The following is a 23,631-nucleotide window of genomic DNA, read 5'->3' on the forward strand; positions in this document are numbered from 1 at the left end:
TTTTGTACAGTAATTTCAGCAGCAGGATGAAAGAGAAGACCAGAATTATCTAAACTTCATCATTTTCAGTCTTGTGATGTTGTGCTGCCACAAAAAATGTTACTATGTAGGATCATAGAGGTGTTTGTCCTGGGTACTGCCTTTATGGCTCTCCTGAAAGGAGCACAGATGAAAAAATCAGCCTAATGAGAGAAGCTAGGACAAATAATGATGCCAGTGTTGCCTGATCACAGTTATTACTTTTGCTGAGTGCTTAAAAGTAAGTGAGATCTTCATGGTATTTTATTTAACTGGGAAAGGAAAAACTTACAGATTCCAGATATGTTTGATAAGTTAGCAAGTATCATTTAGAGATAAAGTCCAGTTCACAAAAAAAATTATAAATCCTTACTTAGGAAAATAGTTAAACACATGCTTATCTTTAATATTAAGTACATTTTTGGACTGTGGTCAAAATATCTCTCTCAAATAAATATACAGTCTGACTGAATGCAGAATAGCCTACAAATATATATATAAAGAATCATAGAATCATAGAATGGTTTGGGTTGGAAGGGACCTTAAAGATCATATAATTCCAACTCCCCTGCCATGAGCAGGGATGCCTTCCACTAGAACAGGTTGCTCAAAGCCCCATCCAACCTGACCTTCAATGCCTCCAGGGAGGGGGATCCACAACTTCTCTGGGCAACCTGTTCCAGTGTCTCACCACCCTCACAGTAAAGAAGTTCTTCCTAATATCTAATCTAAATCTACCGTCTTTCAGCTTAAAGCCATTCCCCCTTGTCCTATCACTACATGCCCTTGTAAAAAGTCCCTCTCCAGCTGTCTTTTAGTCCCCCTTTAGGTACTGGAAGGCCGCTATAGGGTCTCCCTGGAGCCTTCTCTTCTCCAGGCTGAAAAACTCTCTCAGCCTGTCTTCATAGGAGAGGTGCTCCAGCTCTGTGATCATCTTTGTGGCCCTCCTCTGGACTTGCTTGAGCAGGTCCATGTCCTTCTTATGTTGGGGACCCCAGAGCTGAACGCAGTACTGCAGGTGGGCTCTCACGAGAGCCAAGTAGAGGGGCAGAATCACCTCCCTTGACCTGCTGGCTACACATCTTTTGATGCAGCCCAGGATGCAATTGGCTTTCTGGGCTGCAAGTGCACATTGCCGGGCCATTTTGAGCTTCTCTACCAACACTCCCAAGCCCTTCTCCCCAGGGCTGCTCTCAATCCATTCTCCGCCCAGCCTGTATTTGTGCTTGGGATTGCTCTGATCCACGTGCAGGACCACAATTGCGCTTGGCCTTGTTGAACTTCATGAGGTTTGCATGGGCCCACCTCTCAAGCCTGTCAAGGTCCCTCTGGGTGGCATTCCTTCCCTCCAATGTTTTGTAGAAGGCCACCAAATTTGTCAGGCATGATTTCCCCTTCGTGAAGCCATGTTGGCTGTCACCAATCACCTCCTTATTTTCCATGTGCCTTAGCATAGTTTCCAGGAGGATCTTCTCCATGATGCTGCCAGGCACAGAGGTGAGACTGACCGGCCTATAGTTCCCCGGGTCTTCCTTTTTTCCCTTTTTACAAATGGGGGTTATGTTTCCCCTTTTCCAGTCAGTGGGAGCTTCACTGGACTGCCACAACTGCTCAAATATGATGGATAGTGCCTCAGCCACTTCATCCACCAGTTCCCTCGGGACCCGCAAACATACCTCATCAGGTCCCATGGACCTGTGCACCTTCAGGTTCCTTAGATGGTTTCAAACCTGGTCTTCTCCTACAGTGGGCAGTACTTCATTCTCCCAGTCCCTGCCTTTGGATTGTGTGAGTTGGGCAGCGTGGCTATAGTACTTGCCAGTGAAGACCAAGGCAAAAAAAGTCATTGAGTAACTCAGCCTTCTCCATGTCCAAGGTGACCAGGTCTCCCATTTCCTTCCAGAGAGGGCCCATGTTTTCTCTAGTCTTCCTTTAACCACTGACATACCTATGGAATCCTTTCTTGTTGCCCTTGACGTCCCTGGCCAGCTGTAATTCTCTCAGGGCTTTCCTAACCTGGTCCCTGGCTGCTCCGACAATTTTTTTTGTATTCCTCCCAGGCTACCTGTCCTAGCTTCCACACTCTGTAGGCTTCCTTTTTGTGTTTGAGTTTGTCCAGGAGCAACTTGTTCATCCATGCAGGCCTCCTGGCATTTTTGCCTGACTTCCTCTTTGTTGGGACGCATCGCTCCTGAGCTTGGAGGAAATGAGCCCTGAATATTAACCAACTTTCTTGGTCCCCTCTTCCCTCCAGGGCTTTATCCCATGGTGCTCTACCAAGCAAATCCCTGAAGAGGCCAAAGTCAGCTCTCGTGAAGTCCAGGGTAGCAAGCTTGCTGTGTACCCTCCTCACTGTCCTAAGGATCTTGAACTCCACTTTTGCAGAGCAAATCAGGTGGTGCTGAGGATCTGACATTCACACCACATGTTTTGGACAGGACTGGGGAGGTCTAGTGCCACAGACTGAACACCCCTTGTTGGAGTGCATCACATACGTTTCTGGAGTGGACCCTCCAATTAAATTTCATCCAAAAGGAATTTAGTGTGCTCCGAGGCCACTTTCAAAGCAAACTAAAGCATAGCATGAGGACATAAAGGAATGATCAGAAGATACATGTCCAAAGCCCATTCTTGATCTGAACTGAAATGCTTGTACAGGCACACCCCTGTGGTCCCAAAAGGCATGCTTTGACCACTAAGACCTCTTAATTTTTTATGGTTATTCACTTTGACCTATGCAAAAGTGAGAAAACTACATTGCAGCCTCCCACTGTGATGCTTTCAGAGCATGAACAGGAGCATGTGCTGCATGTCCTGGGATGTTGAAAAGAATTTGAAAGTGCTATGCCCACTAAAATGCAGGACTGTCCAAGCAGTGATAGCCAAAACAATGCAGTTCAGGTGTCTTCTCATCAACCAATCAAGGAAGTTTAAGTTTCCTACAGAAGGTAGGTCATCTGGTTCGCTCCAGATGGGAGCCTGGAAGTCAACTAGCACATGTGCGATGAGAATTATCATGGTACCAGGACACTAGACTAAAATGAGGTGCAAGATAAATTCACAATCAAAACAGTCCAAGCCATGAAATACCTGAATTCTTTCTACAAGATTATATGCAAATAAGTGGTAATGAAGGAGGGGATTGGGAAAGTGAAACACTGTTTTCTTTTATGATGCAGGCCTTTCAAAACACTAGCTAGAAACTTACATGTCATCTTTCAGCCTAATGTTCAGTTACACTCTCAATAACACGAAGTTTGGGGTCTGATCCTTTGGCAAGACAGCTTTTTGGGTAGTCAGATGCCATGACAATTGTGATAAACCTCAAAAGGGCCTCTCAAAAATAAAGGAATACACAAAAAGGTGGCAGATAAGCTTCAATATAGACAAAAGAAAGATAAGTCAACCAGAGAAAAATAATCTAATTTATGGGTACATAATGCTGAAACTAGAAGTTACAACTCAAGTAACAGATCCTTAAGTTAACACCAACAGTTCTCTAAAATCACCAACTCAATATGCAACTACAACAAAAAGGAGCCAATGGAACATTGCCCATCATCAGTAACCTAGAGAATAAAAGCAAGTGTCTTTTTAAAACTATAATTAAAACTTCAGTGCCCGCACATCTCAAGTACTGTGTGCACTAGTCTTCACACCTCAAAAAAGATGTAGCAGAATTAGAGGAGGTAAAGAGAAGGTCAATGAAGAAGACAAAGAGAATGAAGCAAGTAGAGATTAAGGCAGGCGAGATTACTCACTTTTGAGGAAAAGGCTGCAGGTGAATTTAGTTGAGCTTTACAAACATAAAGGAAAAAATGAGTGGAAACTGTTATTCACCGAATCCTGCAACACTAAAACTAGGAGCAGTCTCTTAAGGCAGACTGGTTTCAGGTAAATAAAATTAGTAATGTACTTCTCTATGCAGCAAGCAGGGAGCTTCCCAATCTTGCTTCCACAAGAGATTTTGGAGGCAGACAGTGTAAATTGGGTCAGTATGTGAGCTGGCACAGGCAGGACACAGGAAAAACCACAAAATCACAGATGAAATGCAAAGAGTAAATTTATTTTCATTACCTCGCCAACTGGGGGACCCCTGAAGCAGCACCCGGGTGGAGGTACACAAGTGGGGACACAGGCACCACAGATATTGGTCCACGCTAGAGGATCACCGAACCTGCTGTTTTCACCTGTATATATATCAGAGATTCACACAGGCATCATTTACCACAGTGCTTTGATCTTTCCCACAGCAGGGCAGGAATCTCAAGCATGCCTCTAAGTCTATCACAGGCCTATGTTATCTGAACACAGATGTTCCACTTGTCAAACACACAAGACTAAGCAATGATTAGTATGATATATGTGATTTTCTACACCCCAGCTGCAAGTCACTTGAGCATATTTACAATCCTCCACACCAGTCTTCCATTAATTTTCTGCAGTCAGAAAGGTATTCAATAAATTCACAGACAATAGGTCTGTAAGTAGATATTTAATAGGACTAGGCAAAGCTTTGGTACTGGGGGAAGACAAAGGCATGAGACTGCAGACAGTGACAAGGCTGACCTGCTTCCCCTAAATAGCCTCTCCTATCACCATTGAGCTAGATGAACCATCAGTCTGAACAACTAGGGCACTTCTTATGGTAGTGGTGAGCTTACTTTAAGGAGAGGGAGGAACCTCCAAAAAAGCAGAAACACTTCATAAGCTTTAAAAAAAAAAATCACATTCTCTGTTTTCAGTAAAAGTCTTAGAGATAAAAACAAAAGTTTTCATTCACTTTTCAAAAAGTAATCTTCATTTTGTCATATATTCACAAGGCAATCTCCCTTCCAAAGTGTAAAGAAAGCCCAAAACAAAAAAAACCCCACAAAATCCACCCATTTTCAACATTCCTGTGAGGTTTTCCAATACCTACAGGTCCCTTCTATGGCCTATATGAACCCTTGCAGTTCTCAGATTTGAGGAAGATTAAGCAATTAGAGCTGCAAACTTTATTTAAATGAGAACAGATGTTAATTAATGCATGCCATGATAGTATTTTCTGTCCTCTATCACATTTTTCTTTTACTGCCGCTGCATAAGCGAAGGTTTTCATTCAATTGCTGGTAATGACATTAACATCTTTCTTATAAGTTGAGAGCTTGTACACAAGTTATAGGAATAGTTCAATATGTATTTTTTAATTTCATCAAAATGAACATAATTTGACATCTTCTTGCACATTTAATCAGCAGTTCCTTGGAGTCCTTTAAAACAATTTTGCAGGCAGCTTCTTTAAAATCTTTTAAAACCATTTCTGAAAGTTCCTCTCCAGAATCCTTTGTTATATATTTTTAGAGTTCAAAATCCTCTGTGTTCAGTATAAATTTCAATACAGTTATGGTATGTAGAAGCAAAGGGAGATTCAGTCAAGTATCTCTTTCAAACAGCATTGGGGTTTAGTGGTTGTTGAAGTATTTTTAGCTTATCCACAACAGAATTTAAGATTGTGGTGGATTCAAATAGTGTGGTGAATACATTCTGCTAAAAGACTGAGATGACTTGGCCAATCTTCTCCCTCTCTTCCCCCTTTCTCACTTTGTTGCTTGAATAAATGGTAGAGATCACCTTTTCATGATTTTTTCTGCTTTCTCTGAAGCTGACAGTAGCTGCCTAGAAACAATAGCTTCTTGCATCACATAGAAAATTTCTACCAGCCCCTTTTAAAGATATTTTTGACTGGTACCATTTGCCTTTTATGACCCATTTTGTCAAATAGGGGTTTTTTGTTTGGTTGTTTTTTTTATTTCCCATACTTTACAAAATTACATTCAGTAAGAATATTTTTCATTACTTTTACTTTATTACAGAGTTGCCAACTATTGTTCCTGGTTAAAAGTCAGAAGCCTTTAGTTTCATACAAGTTTAAAGCCTGTATTTTTCCCTTATCTTAACAAGGTTCTAAAAGCTCAAGCTCAAACCAAGAAGTAAACTTAAGAGTAATATTTTAGTTACAATCATAGAATATCCTGAGTTGGAAGGAACCCATAAGGATCATCAAGTCCAACTCCTTACTCCTAGCAGGACTACCTAAAAATAAATCATACAACTAAGAACATCATCCAGACACTCCTTGAACTCTGACAAGCTTGGTGCTGTGACCACTTCCCTGGGGATCCTGTTCCAGCAACTGAACACCCTCTCAGTGAAGAACTTTTTCCTAATGTCCAATCTGAACTTCCTCTGATGCAGCTTCATACCATTTTCACATGTCCTATCACTGGGCACCAGAGAAAGGAGATCAGCACCTCCCCCTCCACTGCCCCCCTTGAGGAAGTTGTAGACTGCAATGAGGTCACTCCTGAACCTTCTCTTCTCCAAGCTGAACAAGCCAAGTGATCTCAGTTGCTCCTCATAAGTCTTGTCCTCGAGGCCTTCCACCATCTTGGTCACCCTCCTCTGGATACACTCTTAATAGTTTGATGTCCCTCTTATACTGAGGCACCCAGAACTGCACACAGTACTCAAGGTGGGGCCATACCAGTGCAGTGCAGAGTGGGACAATCACCTCCCTTGACCAGCTATCTATGCTGTGTTTGATGCACCCCCAGGACCCGGTTGGCCCTTTTGGCTGCCAGGGCACACTGATGTCTCATATTCACCTTGCCATCAACCCAACCTCGCAGATCTCTTTCCGCAGAGTTGTTCTCCAGCCTCTCATCTCCCAATTTGTAGGTATAACCAGGATTACCCCATCCCAGATGCAGAATCTTGCTCTTATTAAATTTCATACAGTTGGTGATTGCCCAGCTCTCCAGTCTATCCAGATTACTCTGTAAGGCCTCTCTACCCTCAAGGGAGTCCACAGCTCCTCCTAGTTTAGTATCATGGGCAAACTCACTTAATGTACATTTGACTCCTGCATCCAAATGATTTCTAAAAACATTAAAGAGCACTGGCCCTAAATTTGAGCCCTGGGGAACCCCACTGGTGACTGGCTACCAGCCTGAGGTAACCCCATTTACTATAACTCTTTGAGCCCAGCCCACCAGCCAATTGCTCACCCAACATATTATGGACTTGTCTAGCTGTATGCTGGACATTTTGTCCAGAAGGATACTGTGGATTTATTGCTAAAATCCAAACCCACCAAATCTACTGGCTTCCCTTGGTCAACTAGATGGGCAACCTTGTCATAAAAGGAAAATAAGTTACTTAAGCAGGACTTTCCCCTTGTGAATCCATGCTGGCTATGACCAATGGCTGCATTGTCTCTCAAGTGTTTTGCAATAACTCTCAGAACAACCTTCTCCATAATTTTACCAGGCACTGAAGTGAGACTGACAGGTTTGTAATTACCAGGGACTTCCTTCTTACCCTTCTTGAAAATTGGGACATTTGCCAGCTTCCAGTCAACTGGGACCTCTCCAGACTCCCAAGACTGTTGAAAAATAATGGAGAGAGGCTCTGCAATAACATCAGCCAGCTCTTTCAGGACTCTGGGATGAATCTCATCAGGCCCCCTAGACTTATGTGCATCCAGCTGGAGCAGCAAGTCTCGAACAAGTTCAGAGTCAGGTGGGAGTTTATAATCCCCCCAATCACAGTCTTCCAACACAGGGCTCTGGGAGTCCCAGGGCCCATCATCACTGTTAAAAGACAGAGGTGAAGGCGGCATTAAATAAATGTCTCTGCTTTGTCTACATCCCTATTTGTGAGATGACGGACCTCATCATGTAACGGACCAATGTTATCTCTGATCCTTCTTTTGCTGTTAACAAATTTTAAAAAGCCCTTTTTGTTGTCCATCACAGTGCTGGCCAGCTTGAACTCTAATAGAGCTTTGGCCACACAAATTTTCTCCCTACAATGGCAAACAGCATCTCTGCGGTCCTCCCATGTCACCTGTAGTTGCTTTCACTGTCCATATACTTTCCTTTTTCACCTAATTTCTAGAACAAGAGGCCTGCTCAGCCAAGCCAGCCTTCTGCCCCGCTTGCTTTATTTCAGACACTTTGGAATTGCCAGCTCCTGCGCTCTTAAGAGATGGCTCTTAAAAAGTGAGCAGCATTCATGGATGTCAATACCTTCAAAAGCAGACTCCCAGGGGACATAACTAACTAGAATCATAGAATCATGTAGGTTGGAAAAGATCTTTAAGATCATAGAGTCCAACCATTAACCTAACACTGCCAAGTCCACCACTAAACCATGTCCTGAAGCACCATGCCTACGCAGCTTTTAAATAGCTCCATGAGTGGTGACTCAACCACTTCCCTGGACAGCCTGTTCCAGTGCTTGACCACTCTTTCAGTGAAGAAATTTTTCCTAATATTGAATCTAAACCTCCCTTGGCTCAACTTGAGGCCTCTTCCTCTCATCCTATCGCTTGGTACTTGGGAAAAGAGACCAACACCCACCTACCTACAACCTCATTTCAGGTAGTTGTAGAGTGATAAGGTCTTCCCTCAGCATCCTTTTCTCCAGACTAGACAATCCCAGTTCCCACAGCCGGTCCTCATAGGACTTGTACTTTAGACCCTTCACCAGCTTCATTGATCTTCTGTGGACATGTTCTAGCACCTCAATATCTTTCTTGTAGTGAGGGGCCCAAAACTGAACACACCAGTGGCGAGTACAGGGGGACGATCATTTCCCTTGTCCTGCTGGCCACACTATTTGGATACAAGCCAGGATGATGTTGGCTGCCTTGGGCACACTGCTGCCTCATGTTCAGCCGGCTGTCGACCAACACCCCCAGGTCTTTTTCCACCGGGCAGCTTTCCAGCCACTCTTCCCCAAGCCTGTAGTGTTGCATGGGGTTCTGGTGACCCAAGTGCAGGACCCGGCACTTCTCCTTGTTGAACCTCATACAATTGTCCTCAGCCCACGGGTCCAACCTGTCCAGATCCCTCTGTAGAGCCTTCCTACCCTCAAGCAGATCAACATTCCCACTCAACTTGGTGTCATCTGCAAACTTACTGAGGGTGCACCCAATCCCCTTGTCCAGATTGTTGATAAAGATATTAAACAGGACTGGCACAAATACTGAGCCCTGGGGAACACCACTTGTGACCAGCTACCAACTGGATTTAACTTCATTCGCCACAACTCTTTGGGCCCAACCATCCAACCAGTTTTTTACCCAGTGAACAGTATGCCTGTCCAATCCATGAGCATCCAGTTTCTCCAGGACAATGTGTGGGAAATGGTGTCAAAGGCTTTACAATAGTCCAGGTAAACAATATCCACAGCCTTTCCCTCATCCACTAAGTGAGTCAACTAGCTCCTTCAGCAGCCCAATGTCTGCTCTCCCCATATCCAGGGACAAAATTTCGCTGGCAGTTTTTCTCCTATCACCAGCAAATTGGAACTCAACTATTTTGTGGTCACTGTGACCAAGACAACCACCAATCACTGTCAGAGTTCATCTATGTGGTCTGATGAAAGCTTATTGTAACTTAAAAATCATCAGGTTGTGATTTATATTTATCTCATTCATCACAACCTGAATTCCTATCCTATTAAAATGTCAAGATGAACTGGGAAGTTCAATTCATAAATGCAGTATAGGACAACATGCAAACATAAACCAAAATTGAATCAGAAACATGGAGTATTAGAATAGAATAGACTATTTCAGTTGGAAGGGACCTACAATAATTATCTAGTCCAACTGCCTGACCAATTCAGGGCTGACCAAAAGTTAAAGCATGTTATTAAAGGGCATTGTCCAAATGTCTCTTAAACACTGACAGACTTGGGGCATCAACCACCTCTCTAGGAAGCCTGTTGTAGTGTTTGACCAGCCTCTTGGTAAAGAAATGCTTCCTAATGTACAGTCTGAACCTCCTCTGGCACAGCCATGAACCATTCCCACGCATCATCCTGTCACTGGATACCAGGGAGATCAGCACTTCCCTCTCTGCTTCCCCTCCTGTCCTGTTTTCAGCTGGGATAGTTAATTTTCTTCCTAGTAATTGGTGCAGTGCTGTGTTTTGGATTTGGTGTGAAAACAATGTTGATAGGACACTGATGTTTTTAGTTGTTGCTAGGTAATGTCTATACTGTCAAGGACTTTTTGGTTTCTTGAGCCCTGCCAGAGAGAGGGCTGGTGGAGCATGGGAAATTGGGAGGGGACACAGCCAGGACAGCTGATCCCAACTGACCAAAGGTATATTCCCTACCATGTGACATGATGCCGAGTATATAAGCTGGGGGAAGAAGAAGGAAGGGGGGGATGTTCAGCATTATGGCATTTGTCTTCCCAAGTAACCATTATGTGATGGAGCCCTGCTTTCCTGGGGATGCCTGAACACCTGCCTGCCCATGGGACGTAGTGAATGAATTCCTTGTTTTGCTTTGTTTGCATGCACGGCTTTTGCTTTACCTATTAAACTGTCTTTATCTCAACCCACGAGTTTTCTCACTTTGATTCTTCCAATCCTCTTCCCCATCCCCCTGTGAGGGGAGTGAGCAAGCAGCTGAGTGGTGCTTGGTTGCTGGCCAGGGTTAAACCATGACACCTCCTCAGGAATCTGTAGAGAGCAATGAGGTCACCCCTCAGCTTCCTTTTCTCCAAACTAGACAAGCCCAAAGTCCTTAGCTGCTCTTCATAGGACATGCCTTCCAGCCCCTTCACCAGCTTTGTTGCCCTCCTCTGGACACATTTGAGTACATTAACATCCTTCTTAAATTCTGGGGCCCAGAACTGCACACAGTTTCCAAAATCTAAGTATTCCAAAATCTAAGTGTACATGTGATTTCAAACTTAATTCATTTCCACTGCCCTCTTCCTAGAGCCAGAGATCCTCATCATCACATCATTATGCATGCCTGCATCTCTAGCAAACACTTTTATACACCTCAAACTCCTTATGCACTTCAACCACATGGAGAAAGTAACACATTTTAGTGATTGCAAGATGTGCAACACTGTGCAACAAAAATTTTAGATCCAAACTCTGCAAAGGCCAAAAGTATGCTACCTACCTTGCTTCTAAAGAGAAAGCTTTAAACAAAGCTCGTGCTCTACCTTCTTCCATTCACATACACATTCAGTGTGTTCATCCATTGAAGGCAACTCTTAACATACTATCCTATAAGTAACAGAAGAGACTGAAAATACACTTCTGATACCTGGGATTACACAGAGCTTTCAGTGCCTGATGGGAGCCCTGAGAAACTCAAACTTGTACTTGACAAAGCTTCAATGGGATTATTGAGAACTTGAAAGCAAATAACATTCCCCTACGTGAAAAGCATGACCACCTAATGATAAAAATGCAACCAAAGTCAAAGATTTATTGTTACATGCAAGTTACTTGAAGTCACTTTGTTACTGCTTGGAATTAGACAATTATGTTTTACAGAGTTGATGCTGCAGAAGGAATGCAGCAGACTAGTGCCTTTACAAGTCTGGGAAACTTGAAAACAACTTATGCCTGATGCAACCAGAACTGCCACTAGGTAAAAACAATAAGCAATACTGAAAGCAGTATTATTTGAATAAAGCAAAATAAAACTCTCCACTACCACATGTCAGCCTTTAAGCAGCAAAATCCTTCATTCTTCTTTTTCAAGAGTCAAATATAAGATCAGACTCAGTGTTGCTGAACAAGATCCCATTCCAAATTAAAAAAAAAAAGAAAAAACTGATCAAGTGGCTTAATTACTAAATCTAACGGATAACACATTTTTTAAAATGTCATGAAGATTTGGTTATAACACACAGTTATACAGTCATCTTCAAGAACCTCTGCTTACTTGTTTTAACTATGCAATTCTAAAATTTGCTTGAGTTCCTAACAAATTAAAAGAATAATTAAATTTAGCCTGTAGAGTAGAGTTATCAAGTATCTTCTAGGTATGTTCTGCTCATGTAAATGATTCAGCGTACTACAGACATTCAAAAAAACCCAAACCAAGTGTGATAAATTCATTCCCTTTTCCAGGAAAGGTAATTCTAATGTAATTTTTCACGCAGCTTTATTACCTTTTATCTAACAGATGTAAAATCTAGTTTTACATATTTAGCAATGACCAAATTCAAAGACAGCAAAATTAACTCAACAGAACACTCTTCAACAAAAAAAATGCAATGTCATCTTCGTAACACCCTCCCAGAGAACTACCTGGGGTTGCTTTGTTTCCCAGGAGCAATTACAAGGCACAGAGAAGAGTGGCACAAGACAAGAAGACCAAGCCCTGTATTCTGCCTCCAACAGTGGTTCCACTTGAGAAAAGCATTTAACATGGCTAGCGTACTTCACCGTCTTCTAGTAAAACAATGGTTTATGGATGTTCTAAGCCACAACTTACCTGTTTATCATGATACTTTCTGGGGATATGCACAAAATGCATTTCCAGGGTATCAGACACAGTCAGTACTGTCTCATAGCTAAACACAACAGAATTCAAAGTGTCCCTTTACAGAGGTCAAAGTTGTAGGAAAATCATGTCAGCTACCTGTCTATCTCTCTATTGGGAACACTGTAGCGAGCTATAGGCTTTGTAACTCTTCAAGTGAAAATAAAAAATAGTACTTAAACAGCAATATAACAACTGTGAACATTTTAAGGAGAGGAATGAGGACAGAAAAAGAAGAAACCGTGCATGTGCCTGTACCTATACAATATTAACAGGTTCACAAATACAACTAACAGCAGTTTAAGACAATCTACATCTGGATTACCATAGTTTTAGTTCTCTACCCTTCCTCCCTCACTTCCCTCCAACACATTTAACTAAAAACAAACACTGATGCAGTGGACAGACAAAACCAGCCCAGAATTAAACATCTTAAACAGCTGTGGAATCACACCAATAGTCAAAATTAACTGTAGCTAACTTAGTTATGATGAGCGTCTAACAGTCTTAAGTATCAAAATCTCTACCAAAACCCAGGAAAAATTGGTCCAAATGCTGTAGCTAGGAACATTTGTCTTAGTGTCTATATTCAGTTCAGTATTGAGAACAATTTAAATAAAACCCCAAATAACATGTCACAATAAACCTCAAAGGTTTGGAATATACAACTGCAAGCAAGTTTAAAAAAAATACTTTAGAAGGAACTGTAACTATTCCCTCCAAAAAACTAAAAAGAAATGCAAGGAAACATTCACTTCTGAAAAGACTCAAGTGGTAAAACTGGAAAACATAGATAAGCTTTAAAGCAAGCAAAAAGAATTCTTATATACCTGAAAGCTTGTTCATATTTTTGAAATAGATGAACAGAAATAACAAAAAATGTTTTACAGCTCCATAAAAACCTTCTACCCTACATCTGGAAATACACACTGAAAGCATCTAGTCTTCCAAATAACTCTAATTATGCTACAGAGGCATTATGAGAAACTGATTATTTAAAGCCAATGTCTTCTTAAAAACTCTTTAATTTAAAATTTAAAACACCATAATGCTTGACCATATATTTTGTTTGCTATGCATTCTCATTACTGGACAAAGTTAAGACTGCTTGGGAATCCTTAATGTGGACTTCTGTATCTTACTTCTTGCATTATGTCAGAAATTTAACTTAACTCAAGTCTGAAAAGTTAACATAAACCTTTAATTTATCAAAAGTAATTGAATTATTTTCTTCTATGACTAAACATATTGTGAATATTTATAGTGAACACCATATTTTAGTGTTCACAATGGGATGACCACAGCATTCTCTTCCTGATCCCAACAGTCCAGCTATACAGTATGGTGAGGAAGACAAGATAACTCAACAAACAATAAGACAGGAAAAAAGTTTAAAAAGAAAAATCAAACTTTATAAGCAGTAAATGTTTACAAAGGAAGAACTTAAACAAGAACATTGCAATTAAGTGAAATTACTCCATTCTGTTACTTATTTCTCAAGCACAAAAAATCACAGTGGCACATTACACAGGTCAAGCCAACAAAAATGCTACATATTTTGTGCTCCAGGAAAGGAGCTCACCTGCTAAATACTTCATACTGTTCACTCATTTCTCTACAATGTCCTACAGTAAGTGGATGTATTAAAAGAACTCAAATAGCTAATTTATCTTCTAGAGCAAACAGAAAGAGATACTTTTGCAATTACATTACTCTTCAGTCAGGCATGACCTCTTTCCAATGATTTATTGTCTCTTCCCACCTCAGCAAGGTAGGAAGCCATGCTTGGTGCCATGCTGCCAAGCAGCATCATGGCAAAGTCTTCATAAAGCCATAAGAAGAAAACACAAGTAAAACTGAGCCCAGGCAACAGGTCATTATAGAGTGGGTGGAAAGAGCAATAACTTTACCTAATGAACATAAATAAAGGATAGATTCCCCCATAACATGATGAGAGGAGAAAAAACATGCAATACAAACTGTGTAATCCCAGTAGTCATATACAGCTCTAAAGATGTTATTGCCAGTATGTAATGCTGTATTAAATACATTTATGGAACAAAGATTTTTGTCATTCAAAAGCTATTTATACAAAATACAGAAGGCCTACATAAATATCTGAGAATCTGCAAGTTACAGTGAAAATACACTTACTGCATAACAAAAGTTGAACACTTAAAAACTGATTTGAAAGAGGACACAGAAAATTTAACACAGCCTCCTGTTCAACACTTCTGTGTTGATCAACAATCCCCAGAAACTCTGGATGTAACAATATGAGAACCTACACTGGATAAGTAATCCTAAATGTCAGACCCATTAGCTCAACCAACAACAGCAGACTTGAAATCCTGCCAACCCTGTGTGTGATCTGGCCATTATGGAAGGACAAAGACACATTGTGTCCGTGTGGCTTACATAGGGATTAGGTAAATGAGTCAAATGACTAAAATGTGGTAAAAAAAAAAAGTCTTAATCACAGGGAAGGAATAGATGTATGCCATAAAAGGAAAGAGTAAAAGCATAGTAGCATTTAAATCTATCCTCAAGAGCTTGTAAAATAGGGTGACTACCTAAACCTGAACAGAATTTTTATAGGGTCATTCTACCTTCTACCTTGCTATAAAATCATTGTTGCTATTGGGAGTTGTACGTAAAGATCAAGATCATCACTCAGAAGACAGAGGATAGTACAGACCTCTCAACTCTGAGAAACACCAATTTTATGGAAGTTTGGCTTTAAAGAAAAAAATTAAGGCCTTACCATTACAAAAATTTAGACTTGTTTGTGTTTGAAGGTGAGACAATTGCAATGATGTTTTGGCAAGCCAAAGGAGAGAGGAGCTGCCAGTAGGTTTTTGGACTAGATGGATTATCTTTGACCATGACCAGTTCCAGCTGCCTCAGAGACAAGTGAAGAAAATTCTTAAGTAGGCAATTTCAAAATAACACAGCCACAGGCAAGTTTTCTTCCTACCTTCTGTTAGTTAGAGGTTATTTAAACTACCTTTTACAGTTGCTGGTGTATTTTTTTAATTTTTACTGTAAAATTTGATATTCCTACCATCCACATCCATGTGAGAAACAAACAAACAGAGATTGGCTTTTCGCTAAGTGCTGTGCTAGACAGATAACAAGCTGCCCTCCTCAGGTCCAAAGTTCACCTCGAGGAAGATATCTGACCATCCCTGCACAACCACCAGAGGACCCCAATGACTAAAAAGCGCAAGCGCAGTGGGGGTGGAGTTATTTAAATCATTTCAAGGAATATGTATATGGCTGATGCAACCTCAATGGTATAAGTAGATCATATTTGAACTTGTTTGGCATGCCTCTGACTAGAGTCACGCACCCAGCGCTGTGGTTTTTGCTCTTTGACTTTGCCTCACAATAAAAGATTTCCGAACCTACCTTTGACAGGTCAGGTATTTATAACAAATCTGGGAGCTCGTCTGGGCGAACTAGTTCTCCTGGCCCCAAGATCTTTGGTGACTGTCAGATAGGAAGCGCGCCTCGCTGATTTCAGTGAACTCTGATGGCACGCCTCTGACCACTGGGACTGTTGGCCGAATGCCCGAGAGAGAGTGAGAGAGGTTCTTAGAGCAAAAACCACTTGGAGCTCCCCGGGAAGTAAAACCACGGTTGCCTGAAATTCACGTACACGAAGACCCAAGTAAGAAGAAGGACTGTAAGTATTACTCGGTTGGGCAGGAAGTGGGGGCTTGACTGCATGGCTGAGTGAGACCTGACGGGGTAGCCCCGTTCCAGGAAGTGATTGTGGAGTCTTTTTAACCGCGGTTCCAATATCCCGTGAGGGACTTGGCAGGTGAAGAGACGAAGTGAGTGGAAAGCCGTGTGGAAGACAGCCCCAGGGAAAATATGGGACAGGGAAGTAGTAAAACGAGTCCCAGGAAAAAGGGGAGCCAGAGAATACCAAATTAAATACCCCCAGACAGTCCACTGGGGCTGATGTTAGCAAATTGGGAAAGTACTGAGAGAACTAAGGATAAAGATAAAACAAAAATGATAAAATATTGTATGTTAGAGTAGACCAAGGAAGAGATTAGACCAGATCATGTGTATTGGCCCCTTTATGGGTCATTTGAGGGTTGGCTTTGTCAAGCATTAAACCTCTATGTGAATGCCCGAGAATCCCCTAATCCAGAGGAGAATGAATACGCTGCTTGCTGGAAAGGGAAAATTTAGCCAGGATCAGTGGGAGTGTTCAGAGCAAAGGAGGTAGAGGAATCACCTTGTAAATGGGACCCCCTTGAGTCCTTGCCCCCTCCATACCTGGTGATTTCTAATGCCCCTTCAAGTGAGGGCACCGAAGGGCCTGATGAAAGAGGAAGTATACCCTGACCCAACAGGACTCCCAGAACTAGACAGAGACAAACTGTTAAAGCGATAGCACCAGGTGAAGACCAGCAAACTGTTAAAGCGATAGCACCAGGCGAAGACCAGGAACTGAGACAAACTGTTAAAGTGATAGCACCAGGTGAAGAGCAGGCAGTTGGAGTTTTTCCACTTAGAGAAGTACCATTGGGAGGGGCACAGGGAGGTACTGGGTTTGTGAACACCCCTTTGACTTCTACCGAAATCAGGAACTTTAAGAAGGAGCTTAAGGGCTTATTAGAGGATCCTCTGGGGATTGCCAAACAATTTGATCAGTCTCTGGGGCCCAGTATCTACACGTGGGAAGAAATGCAGTCCACACTGAACATTATCTTTTCCCCAGAAGAAAGGCAAATTATTAGGGTAGCAGGCATGAGAGTTTGGGAAAGGGAAAATCAACAAGGACCACCCGGAGATCAGAAGATGCCCCTAACAAATCCCAACTGGGATCATAATAATATGGCTAACAGGAGAAATATATCAGATTACCGTAGCCTGATCATTAAAGGTATTAAGGAGGCTACTTCCCGGGGACAGAATGTTGCAAAGGCTTTTGATGGGCGACAGGATAAGGACGAAACTCCTACCAAATGGCTAGCCAGGCTCCAGAAAAACATGCAACAATATTCGGGAGTAGATCCCGAGAGCACAGCAGGGCAGACCCTCTTGAAAGTACACTTTGTTACCCATGCCTGGCCAGACATCCATAGGAAGCTGGAAAAGTTAGAAGATTGGCAAGAAAAAGGACTAAATGAGCTACTAAGGGAAGCACAAAAAGTGTATGTGAGACGGGATGAGGAAAAGGCTAAAGTTAAAGCAAAGATAATGATTGCCACCATGAGGAATGGGGATCTTCAGAGAAATAGAGGGATTCGCCAAAAGAGGGGGGGGGGGGGGTTAGGGGGGGGTAGAGAGAAGCAGCTGCTTTTACTGTGGGAAAGGACACTTTAAAAGAGAATGTCCAAAATGAAATAAAGATCTTAAGGTCTTTAAAATGACCCAGGAAGAAATTGCAGAGGACTAGGGGTGTCAGGGGCTCTTCCTCCTGGGGGGAAGGATCCCACCTAGAGCCCTTGATAAAACTGCAAGTAGGATCCCAGGAGGAAACATGAGAATCTGTAGTGGACACTGGAGCGGAATGAACATGTGTGTGTCAAGTACCTCTGGGATGTGAAGTAAATACCATAAAAATAATTGGAGCAAAAGGGGAGGGGTTTAGTGCTCCAATATTTAGACAAATAGAGATGAAAGGGAATAACTGAAGGGGGAAAGGAGACATTTTATTTGTCCCAGGGGCAGGATGCAATTTACTGGGAAGAGACCTACAAGTTCAACTAGGGATAGGAGTTGTTCTTCGTGAAGGAAGAATGGTGGTAAAAATTTTAAGGTTGACTCAGGAGGATGAGTTGAGAATAGACCCTAAAGTGTGGGCTGGGGATGGAAACCGAGGAAGCCTGGGTATAGAACCCATTGTCATTTCTATCCAGGATGAAGGGCGTCCGATAAAGGTTCGGCAATATCCCATATCACTAGAAGGACGAAAAGGGCTCCAACCAATAACTGATGCTCTGGTAAAAGAGGGCACTCTGGAACCCTGTATGTCTCCTCACAATACTCCTATCCTGCCTGTTAAGAAATCCAATGGGATGTACCAGCTGGTCCAGGACCTTCAAGAAGTAAATAAAAGAACCATAACTCGATATCCTGTAGTACACAACCCATAAACCCTTTTAAGCAAAGTATCACCCCAACATAAGTGCTTTTAGTGTAATTGATCTCAAGGATGCATTTTGGGCTTGCCCACTGGATGAGCAGAGCAGAAATGTCTTTGCCTTTGAATGGGAAGATCCCTACAACGGACGTAGACAACAATATAGATGGACAAAATTACCCCAGGGGTTTACCAAATCCCCAAACTTATTTGGACAAGCTTTGGAGCAAGTCCTCCAGCAATTCCAAACCCCCAAAGGAACGCAGCTAATACAATATGTGGATGACCTATTAGTTTCAGGGGTGGAAGAGGAAAATGTACAGGAAACGACCATACAACTGTTGGATTTTTTAGGACAGGAGGGACTGAGAGTATCCAAGCAGAAACTTCAGTTTGTGGAACCTGAGGTCAAATATTTAGGGCACATCGTTAGTTAGGGAAGCCGTAGACTGAACCCAGAAAGAATAAATGGCATACTTCCCCCCCACCCCCACCCCCCGAAATAAGACTGAGGTAAGGAAACTTTTGGGGCTATTGGGTTATTGTAGGTTGTGGATTGAGGGATACACACAGTTAATAAGATTCTTGTATGACAAACTCATTGAGGAAAGTCCTACATTGACAAAGGAAGACAAGGCTAGTTTGGAACAACTAAAGACCAAATTGACACAAGTACCTGTGTTGAATCTCCCTTCCTTGGATAACCCTTTCTATTTATATGTAAATGTGGAAGGTGGTGTTGCACATGGGGTACTGGCTCAGGACTGGGGAGGGATTGAAAAGCCTGTGGCCTTCTTATCCAAAATGTTGGATCCCGTCAGTAGAGGTTGGCCAATATGCATTCAAGCAGTAGCTGCCACCTCAATTTTAGTAGAGGAAAGTTGAAAACTTACATTTGGGGGAAAATTGATGGTACATACTCTGCATTCTATCAGAAATATACTTAATCAAAAGGCGGAAAAATGGCTTACTGATAGTAGGATGTTAAAATATGAAGCCATCTTACTCAATCAGGAGGATTTGACATTGGTGACCAGCAAGATTTTAAACCCTGCTCAGTTCTTATATGGGGAACCAAAGGAGGAGTTAATACATGATTGTATGGAACTGATTAACTATCAAACTAGAGTCCGAGAGGACTTAGCAGATTATGCACACCCTGAGGAGATCAAATATACATAGATGGATCTTCTCGATGTATCCAGTCCTTGAAAATGTTGGGCTTTATCCAAACACTGTTTTTCATGTGTTTTTGGCCACGAGATCTCATAATGCCTTTCACTTGTACATCTATATTCTGTTCAGTTCTATAAGAAATCGCCCATGAAACACTAATTAGAAATTTGTCAAACTTGACAAAATATGTAACTTCTTTCCAGAATATTCTGGTCACATTATCACATTTATTCTGTTCTACATGTCTTTGTAATTTTGTTGTAATGAACAAGTATGACTTTTAATAGTGATATTTCACAAAAAAATTGCTATTGTTAGTTTTTATTTTTATTTAAAGGAAAATAGACTTATCTGGAATTAATAAAGCTCTGTATTCTGGGAAGTGTTTAACATAACTGGTGTACAGATGGGAAAAAATGCATACTTTTTCAAATGGCCCGATTAACAAACTAAAAGTTTATTCTTCTCTGGATTCAACAAATAAACAGGTAAATAAGGAAAATTTAAATAATTATTATACTTACCTCTCAAAACAATATTTAGTTTTAAAAAAGGACTTACTACAGACAAGACAAAATGTAACAAAAAACCCAGACCAACACACCACTTTCTCCAAAAAGTTTCTTAAACGGTTTTAATCATGCTTTCAGCCTAGGGTAGCTGGTATGATACACAGCCCTGATTCTACCTAGAATATAGTTCTGAGTAGGGCAGATCCAGATAGCTCACTGTGACTGAACCAGAACATCATGCTTCTCACCTCCACTTTGTCCTGGCCATGCATTTCCTACACACTGATACTGTTGGGGTCACGGATCACTCTGAGTCATTTGAACTCACTAGTCCTGCAGAAAACTAGTACACCCAAAAGTTTTCTACTGTTTAGAGAATCAAATCATCAATGAATGTATTAAATCAACAGAGAGAAAAAAAATCATTGGGCACACTGATGGGACAGTTTATAGGAACAACACAGCTGACAGGCACAGGAAGCAAGACCTCCCCTTGTTAGAAGCAGCTAGATCAATCTCGATTGCCTGTGCAACCACAGCTCAGGTTGGAAACTTACCTTCTGAAAGGCAATGCAATCTAAATGCAATCTAGTGCTGGCTGTCCTTCAATATCTTTCTCAAAATGCTCCCTTCCACATACCTAGGACAGTTCCTCCAACAGTTTATTGGGAAGAGAATGACAGAACACTGCAGTAGCCTGAGCCATAACGTGGCATCTCCTCCTCCAGTCCCAATGAAAATCAAGCAAACCTCACAATAACCAGGACCCACTAACCCTGGTATGACACTGCAGTGTGGATGCTCGCACAAGGACCAAGTTAACAAAAATGCTCAAAACCCTATTGTTTGAGCAACTGCTGTGAAGGCATTCCCCTAGTATATTACTGATGATTAATATATTTAATGTGCTGCATTACATATGTGATACAGCAAAATATGCAAACCATTAACAGTAATGAAAATTATGTTCAAGAGTTACCGTCCTCACTTCTGACATTAGAAGTGAACAGAACTGGGGGGGGGGGGGGGGAAGCAAAGCATTCTCATGCTTTATTTTCCAAAGGCATACAAAACAGTAACAATTATTAGAAGTTCACATAGGCCTCAGAAAAAAACAGTTTTACAAGTTGCTACAGTGAAGTTTTCTGAAACCTCAGACAGAGATCTGCAGGACTTATGCAAATAACCTATCAGATTCTTCACGTGACACACAAGCCATTAAGCACAAAATGAGGAGTTAGGTTTAATATAGTGTCCAGCCAACATTAACCATTATTTTATTATAGAGTTGAACTGCAGTATGGGACATGAGAAGGCAAGCTGCATAAAGCTTGCTGGCTGTTTGTTTCCTGCCTCATGACAAAACCATGCTAACTTCAGTGCCTTTGACCTCCAGGTGTTTCTTCCCCTAAAAAATCTGATTATTCTTTAGCAAGCTCCTGAACCCTGGAGAAAAACAAACAAAAAAAAAGACTTTCCAGAAAATCCTATCAGAACCCCACCCCTGTTTAGTAGGCTTCACAGATCTCATAGAGTCCAAGAGCCTACTCAAATTGAAGAGCTGAAGTCATGAGTGACTTGCCATTGATTCAGCGAGTGAACTTCCCATTTCAGTTCTCTCTTTCCATACAAATATGAAGAGTTATTACCCTAAACCAAACACACATGTTTCCTTTATTCACATGTATATCTAGACAGCACCATACATCCTCCCATCAAGAGATGCTGGGCAAGATGAGAAACACTGGATCCCCAACGGAGAAATAACAACTCTTCTTATATTTTAACCATAAGGAACATCTGAAATAATAACATCAAGCTTTTATGTGAAATGATGTTAGTGTCCAAAGGCATTTCTGTCAGAGCATACTGTTGTGTCATTTTTTCAGAACATGGCTCATACACCAGAGCAAACAAGAAGTAATTACTTTGCATTGAAGGCTTTTCCTCCTTCCATCACCTCATCCCCTCCCCTATGCCCCTCCCACCTTCCCGCCAAAACCTCCCCAGGCTTTCCTCCCCACCCTCATCCCTCTCCCCCCCAAATCACCTCATCAACCCCATCCACAACCACCCCGCATGTCTCATTCCTCACCCCACACTCGTCCCGTTTTCCCCTCACCCATGAACCCATCCCATCCCTGCTTCATTCCCCTCGCACCCACCTCGCCCTTCTCCCCCCCCCCCCACATTTCAGCCTCCCACCCTTCGCCGCCCCGCCCTGCTGCAGCCTCCCCGTCCCCAGCGGCGGCCGCCGCCGCTCGCGCCCCGCGCAACCGCTCTCCGCCGCCAAGCGCGAGCGTTCCACTGACAACCGCAGCGCGCGCCAGGCCCGGCCCCTCCCCGGCCCCGCGCACACAATGGGCCCCGCGCACAGCCCCCGCCCCCCCGCGCCGCGAACCTGGGTGGCGGCAGCGGCGCCCGGCCAGGGGCTGCGGCCGCTCCGCCGGGCTGGCCCCTCCCACCGCCCCTGCCCCACTGACCATCGCTGCGCTTGATCTCCACGTAGATCCCTATCTGGATCTTGCCGAAGTTGGCCGTTGCCATATCTTCATGGGGCAGCCAGGGAGATCGGAGGCGCTGCCGGCTGGGCGCACAGGAGGCAAGGAGAGCGCGCACAGCAGCAGCGGCGACGGTGGCAGCACCGACCGCGACGGCTCCAGCAGGGCGGAAGGGAAGGGAGGAAGGAAGGGCGGACGGGGAGAGGGAGGAGGGGAGAAGAGAAAAAAGGCGCTGGCTGGATACTGCTGCGCCTGTGCGGCTCGCCGCGGCGTCACGGCAGGAACGGCTCACGGGGGAGGCGGGGGCTGAAGCGCTGCCGGGGTAGTCCTCGTCCTCTGCCCTTCGCGGCACCTCGGCGGGGCTGGCACAAGATGGGCGCCCCTGCTACCCTGGGGCCGCCTCCCTGCACCTCTCCTCTTGGCCCTGTCCCCGACTTACAAACACACATATGCTCCTATTTGGCACCAGATGGTGACCGAGCTGCCTTGAAGTTCTAATGTAATAGCTTTATCTACCTAATATCTACTCATAAGCCTCCCGTGTGCCAAGTAGAGCAGCTTAGAGGCATGCTTCATACTCGCTCCCCAACCTGCCAGCAGCTCTTCAGTCCATACTGTCAACAGCATTCATCCATCCTCACCTCATGACTGCCTTTATACAACTTAAATAAAAACCAAACCACACTTCATGTTCCTCATTTCCCTATAATGATTCCTGTACCTCAGGCAAGCCACTTGGTTAAACATTGTCCCTTGGGTTTCTCCTCTGAGGGCAGTTACTAACATGATGAAGCCAACACAGGTTTAAAATTGTCCTTCCTGTACAGTTTCCTATTCACCTTTAAATAAGTCACCTTTAAATAAGCCTATACACTGATACAAGAAAATATAGTAAGAAACCTAAAACTCTGCTGCAAGCAGGAGCTGCATAGATAACAGGAACCATCAACATGCAAGCAGGAGC

At 42.9% G+C, this 23,631-nt stretch overlaps 1 protein-coding gene across 3 annotated transcripts in view; it reads right to left on the reverse strand.

Annotated features, from left to right (window-relative positions):
- The window catches only part of LOC121080516 (kinesin-like protein KIF2A), an 89,388-nt gene extending 66,358 nt beyond the window's left edge, over positions 1–23,030 (reverse strand). The window contains exons 1-2 of one of the 3 annotated variants that reach the window (XM_040578577.1): positions 22,650–23,030; positions 4,096–4,208 (exon numbers count right to left, since the gene is read on the reverse strand). Coding sequence is in view for 2 of the 3 variants with exons in the window: in XM_040578576.1 (XP_040434510.1) it covers positions 22,650–22,713 (64 nt within the window). In the remaining variant the exon portion in view is untranslated. The remainder of the gene's footprint in view (positions 1–4,095; positions 4,209–22,649) is intronic. The other 2 variants (XM_040578576.1, XM_040578578.1) reach the window with 2 other exon arrangements.
- Between the last annotated feature and the right edge of the window lie 601 nt (positions 23,031–23,631).

This window comes from Falco naumanni, chromosome W, assembly GCF_017639655.2.
Source record: "Falco naumanni isolate bFalNau1 chromosome W, bFalNau1.pat, whole genome shotgun sequence".
Classification (NCBI taxonomy): domain Eukaryota; kingdom Metazoa; phylum Chordata; class Aves; order Falconiformes; family Falconidae; genus Falco; species Falco naumanni.